The following is a 6,419-nucleotide window of genomic DNA, read 5'->3' on the forward strand; positions in this document are numbered from 1 at the left end:
ATCCTCTTAGGTGGGTGATGGATACTCATTCACTACTTTGGTTGTGATGATGGTTTATTGGGCTTATACTTGTTAAACCTTATGAAATTATGCACTTTAAGTATGTGTTTGAAGGAGATCAGGAATAAACCACCACCAAATATGCCACTTTGGTATAAAGATTACTTTAAGTTGAAGATAGTTGAGACTCAACAGATGAAGGAAAACAAAAGGAAGATTAAAAGTAGCAAGTTCTGGGACATAAGGCTGCCATAATTCCTCTTCAGGGTGCATCTACCCCAGAACGGAGGAATGGGAATAAAAACCTACCCCAAATCTCTAGGGGAGTTTTATGGCCCTAAAGGAGAGGGAAAGACTGCTCATATCAGTCCAGTCAAACACTATCCCAACTTTCTCACCTCCTGTTTGCTCTCCTGAAAACCCATTATCTTTCCCAAAAGTCATTTATTTCCCCAAATGCTCTCTTTCTCCTTTCTCCATTACTCACTAAGCTAGGTGTATAAACTCAAATCCTAACCACCTGTTGAGTGATTTCATCACTGAGTTCCTCCCACATGTATGTGCACTGCATGCACAAATAAATTCTGTTCTCTTTTCTCGGGCTATTCTGTCTTTTGTCGGTTTAATTTGTGGAGCCTCAGCTATTGAACCTGAAAGGGTATAGGGAAAAGTTCCTTCCTCCACTACATACTGCTTATCTATAATAATAAAAGCACAATATGCTAATGAGACCGGACAGCCGAACGACCTTCCAGACATAATTCTGGACGAAGCTGTGGTGGCAGGGGCCAAGGCAGAGGCAGATAGGGGCGATCAGGCAGGCAGGTGAGCAGTTAGGGGTGATCAGGCAGGTGAGTGGTTAGGGGCAATGAGGCAGGCATGCAGAGTGGTTAGGGGCAATGAGGCAGGCAGGCGAGTGGTTAGGGGCAATCAGGCAAGCATGCAGAGTGGTTAAGGGCGATCAGGAAAGCAGGCAGGCAGGCAAGCAGTTAGGAGCCAGCGGTCCTGGATTGTGAGAGGGATGTCTGACTGCCAGTTTAGGCCTGATCCACGGAATCGGGCCTAAACCAGCAGTCGGCCATCCCCCGAGAAGTCCCAGATTGCGAGAGGATGCAGGCCAAGCTGAGGGACATCCCCTCCCGACATGAATTTTGTGAACCAGGCCTCTAGTTGTATATATAATCTTCAAAAGCTGATTTAAAAAAACAAAGTGATTTAATCCCAACCCCCCTGAAAAAAACAACGAAGAATTACCATTGTTTCAATGATGATGGTGAGGTTACCTAAGCCATCAGTCAGAGCTACATAGCTTCCTCCTTTCTCTAAATGGCCAACTGTCTTCAGGTAATACCAACCTGGTCGAGTAAACTGAGTAGTATGAGCTACAGAAAAGCATAGAAAGAGCCAAATAAGATAAAAATGGTAATGACGGGGTTGTTTTTTAAAAACCTGTCTACTGATTTGAGTCTGATTAAGTCTAACAAGCTATTTTTTTTATTTTGGAAGAAAATACTTGCCAATTCCATGTTCCAACTTTGGAATAATTAGTCCAGTTAAATGGTACAATTGTGGGAGTATTCTTAGAATGACTAGTAAAAATAAATGAACCACACTCTGTCAGTTCAAGAATATGACTGTCTTTTTCCAATAGTAAAATCAGGTTATCCTCTCCCAACCTTTGTTCATCTCTATTTAACCCAGTGGTTCTCAACCTTCTGGCCCTTTAAATACAGTTCCTCATGTTGTGACCCAACTATAAAATTATTTTCGTTGCTACTTCATAACTGTAATGTTGCTACGGTTATGAATCATAATATGAATATCTGATATGCAGGATGGTCTTAGGCGACCCCTGTGAAAGGGTCGTTCGACCGCCAAAGGGGTCGCGACCCACAGGTTGAGAACCGCTGACTTTAACCCATCCTAGTATAACTACAAAAATAAGGTTTAAAAAGTTAATAATGCATTTCAAAAACTAAGCTTTATGGTTTCAAACAAGTTTATTTACACAATATATATTTCTTGGGCACCTCCAATGCTGGCCCTGAAAATGTACTGAGCAATACTCTATGACCTGACCCCACATGCAAAAAAATCAAGTTTAACATTTAAGGAGTTAACCAACCAGGACATGTGCCAAACCAGCATAATGATGATTTTTAATTCAAGTTGAGACGGCAGTGCAACACTGACTCTCTCTGTCCCCGAGAGCAGAAAATAAATCTCGCAGGTGAAAGGTACCCTCCCTGCACCAGGAGGCAGAGAGACCGATTCCTTATTGCCAGATTTAGGACACTCAGAACAGAGAAAGCTGTGTAAGCAAACTGCTTAGTTTCTTTTCTTTTTAAAAAATATATTTTTTTATTTCAGAGAGGAAGGGAGAGGGAGAGAGAAAGAAACGTCAATGGTGAGAGAGAATCATCAATCAGGTGCCTCCTGCACGCCCCCCACCGGACATCAAGCCTGCAACAGAGAGGAAGGGAGAGGGAGAGAGATAGAAACGTCAATGGTGAGAGAGAAACATCAATCAGGTAGGTGCCTCCTGCACGCCCCCCACCGGACATCAAGCCTGCAACCTGAGCATGTGCCCTTAACAGGAATCAAACCCGGGACCCCTCAGCCCACAGTAACGCTCATCCACTGAGCCAAACCGGCTAGGGCACTGCTTCGTTTCTTCAGTAACTAGAACTCAAGCCTATTTTGTTGTCCAATCAGCTCCTCAGAGGTTGATTGTTCCTTTGTCTAAAAGGTGTATCAAAAACCTACACTAATCACATCTTAGGTCCCATATCTATGAGACCTCCACATGTACAAACTTAAATTTGCTTGCTTTTTCCTGCTGATAATCTGTCTTCTGTCTATTTAATTGTTAGATAGCCAAAAGAGCCAGGAGAATTAGGGGGGGAGTTTCAGCCTTTCTGTGACAACCCCCTCTAAGAATGTTCTGCTTTGCCCTTAGAGAGGACTTTAGGGAGTGAGAGGTATGGGAACCATACCTGATATCCAGATAGGAGCTTCCACCACGTAGTGCCCACTCCAGGGCTCCTGGGCAGTCATCAGCCCGCTGCGCCCATAGGGCAACTGCTCATAGTAACTGGCCACCACATTCCAAGCAATTGTTCTAGATGATTTGTTTGATAAGAGAGAAACACCAAAACATTTGTGATAAAAATGTAAATGTCTAGAATCCTACATAGTAAAAAGACTTACACATAATTTATATAAATACTAGAGGCCCAGTGCATGAAATGCATGCATGGGTAGGGTCCCTAGGCCTGGCTGGCGACCAGGGCCGATCAGGGCCTTCCAGCTGCTGGCTGGGGCCAGGGCCTTCCGGCTGCTGGCTGGGGCCAATGGGACACTTTGCATATTAGCCTTTTATATATATACTAGAGGCCCAATGCACAAAATTCGTGCAAGAGTAGGCCTTCCTTTCCCCAGCTGCCAGCACCGGCTTCCCTGACACCCGGGACCCGGGCTTCCCTTGCAGCACCAGCTTTCGTCCGGAAGGTCGTCTGGAAGGACATCCAGTCTAATTAGCATATTATGCTTTTATTATTATAAATAGATAATAAATACTGAGAAATGGCCACCCGAAGCAAGAAAACATATGTTTACTAACTTCCTTCATATTCTGAAAAATCCAGTGTTGGATGCATCTAAATATTGTTAATGGTGAATCACATAATTAAAAAATTTAGATTAATCCAACATGTGCAGTTTTACTGAGCCATGGTGTAATCAGAACATGGACCATGCCCTACCAGTACCAGAAATAAAGGCTTTATTCATACTTGCTTTCCTTGTGACAGTCAGCCTTCCCAGTGCCCCAGTTTCATGATATAATTTTATGAACTGCAATAAAATTGAGAACTCTGACAGTCTGACTGCCTGGGTTCAAATCATGGCTCCACCACTTAACCTCTCTGGCCCTCAGTTTCCTGGTCTGTAAAATGAGGATAAGAACTATACCTCGCTCATGCGATTGCTGTGGGAATTGAATGTGTGAAGAGGACAGAACAAGGTCGGGGCTGTAGCACTACTGTGATTCTGCTTCATCTGCAAGTACTAATTGGGTCAGCTTGCTGGTCTGCATTGTGGTCCATTCTTTCAGAGAGGGTGCTGACCCCTAAGATTGTGACTCTGTGGTTCTCAGGAAAATCCAAGGACAAAAGGGAAGCTCTGGACCCTGGTACTGCTAGGTTCCTCACAGCCAAAACAAACAAACAAACAAAAAAAAACTAGAGAGAGCTTACCAACAGAATTGTATTTTTGTTAGCAAGTCCTCACCCATAATAAAATGATAGACTGACATTCTTAGAAAGTCAAAGACTTCTAATTCTGGCAACACAAAGTAGAAATAATAGTCCCAATTTTCAAAAAGTGCTTACTACCAGTGAAAATGTTAAGAGCTCTCATGACTTTACCCGTGGATTACAAAATGCATGGTATCTCCCCTGGCTAGTGCCAGAAATACAAATTAAACTACCTGGAGAGCACTTTGTAATATACACAAATGCCTTGACAATCTATACACCTCTGATGCAGACAGACACTGACTCTATTTCCAAGAACACACCCTGAGGAAATAATCGCCGATGTCTATAAAGACATCTGCATACAACCGATCATTTCAGTGTGTACTCAACTGTTAACGAAAACAGAAAGAACTTCCATTTCTAGGAAGAGGAGAATATTCATGAGGTTGGGATATTTTCTGCGTCAGTGTTTCCCAAAGCTGTGTGCCATCAGAATCACCTGGGCGCTGACTAGACCACCAGGGTCCCAGGAGCCTTCCCTGGAGATTAAGGTTCAGCAGGTCAGGGCAGCTGCCAAGGAATCAGGTGTTTCCTGAGCCAAGGCAAGTGTGGGAAATCCCGCTTTATGTAAAGGAACATTTATAAACATTTAAAGTGCTGAAGTCAAAGTATACCTAAATATGAGGGAAAGTTCATAATGCCTTGTTAAGTGAAAAGCAGATTACTTCCTGAACATTATATAGTATATTGTATTAAAATTTTGTATGAAACTTTTACATACATAATGTAAATGGGAAGACACATTCCAAAATTTTGAAGAACAGATATTTCTGGATGGCAAAAATATGAGTGATATTTGCCTCCTACTTTGTATTTATATGCAGTCACTCAATTCTCTGCCATGGGCATGCCTGACTCCTAATACCAAGTTAAGTTCTTAGAACCAAACTCTCCATGAGAAGCATCTTTTCTTTCAAAAATAGAAGAAAAAGAACAAAGAGGGCTGTCAGAATAATATGTCAGCTCTCATTAACATCACAAAAGCATGTATTGGCTTGCTTTTGCTCTATTTACTTTTGTTTTAGAAAGTTAATTTGAATCTAATTACAATTGAAGCTTCTCAAAGCATTTAAAAAACGCTTCCTCGAGAAATAAAAAAGAGTGTTCTCTCTTCCGAACCTCCGTTTTGGAAACAGACAGACAAATTAATGAAGCTCTAAGGCAGCGGTTCTCAAACTGTGGGTCGCGACCCCTTTGGGGGTTGAACGACCCTTTCACAGATCAGTGGGGCACATTGGGAGGTGGATAGTCCACAAGCTTAGTCCTGTCATAAGAAATGAGGAAGGAAGGAAACTATTCTAGATTAAAAGATATTTTAGGTTCATCTAAGTGCAATGCATGGTGCTTGATTGGCTCTTATGTTTTTTAAAAAAAGCTATAAGTGACACTTTTTGAGACAATTAGGAAAACCTGGATACAGGAAATGCTTCCCCGAGAAATAAAGAGGAGTGTTCTCTCTTTGGAACCTCTGATTTGGAAACAGTTACACACATTAACGAAGCTCTAAGGAATCAATGGGGCACATTGGGAGGTGGATAGTCCACAAGCCTAGTCCTGTCATAAGAAATGAGGAAGAAAGGAAACTATTCTAGATTAAAAGAGATTTTAGAGTCATCTAAGTGCAATGCATGGTGCTTGATTGGCTCTTATGTTTTTTAAAAAAAGCTATACACGACACTTTTTGAGACAATTAGGAAAACCTGGATAGACTGGGTATTAGAAATACTTTTTTAAATGTTCTTATGCTCTTATGTATCAAAATGATATTGTGATCGTATAGGAAAATGTCCTTTTTCTGGAGCCACATGATAAAATGTTTTTAGGTTCACTAAGTGCAATGCATGGTGCTTGATTGGCTCTTATGTTTTTTAAAAAAAGCTATAAGTGACACTTTTTGAGACAATTAGGAAAACCTGGATACAGACTGGGTATTAGAAATACTTTTTAAAATGTTCTTATGCTCTTATGTATCAAAATGATATTGTGATCGTGTAGGAAAATGTCCTTTTTCTGGAGCCACATGATAAAATGTTTAAGGTAAAGAGCCATGACATTTGTAATTTTACTTTATAATCATTCATTAAAATATATATATATTTA

At 41.3% G+C, this 6,419-nt stretch overlaps 1 protein-coding gene across 1 annotated transcript in view; it reads right to left on the reverse strand.

Moving 5' to 3' along the window:
- The window catches only part of GALC (galactosylceramidase), a 42,472-nt gene that overhangs the window by 16,545 nt on the left and 19,508 nt on the right, over positions 1-6,419 (reverse strand). The window contains exons 10-11 of the mRNA XM_005871212.2: positions 2,997-3,121; positions 1,255-1,382 (exon numbers count right to left, since the gene is read on the reverse strand). Coding sequence (XP_005871274.1) covers positions 1,255-1,382; positions 2,997-3,121 — 253 coding nt within the window. The remainder of the gene's footprint in view (positions 1-1,254; positions 1,383-2,996; positions 3,122-6,419) is intronic.

This window comes from Myotis brandtii, unplaced genomic scaffold (genome assembly GCF_000412655.1).
Source record: "Myotis brandtii unplaced genomic scaffold, ASM41265v1 scaffold332, whole genome shotgun sequence".
In the NCBI taxonomy this organism is placed as follows: Eukaryota; Metazoa; Chordata; class Mammalia; order Chiroptera; family Vespertilionidae; genus Myotis; species Myotis brandtii.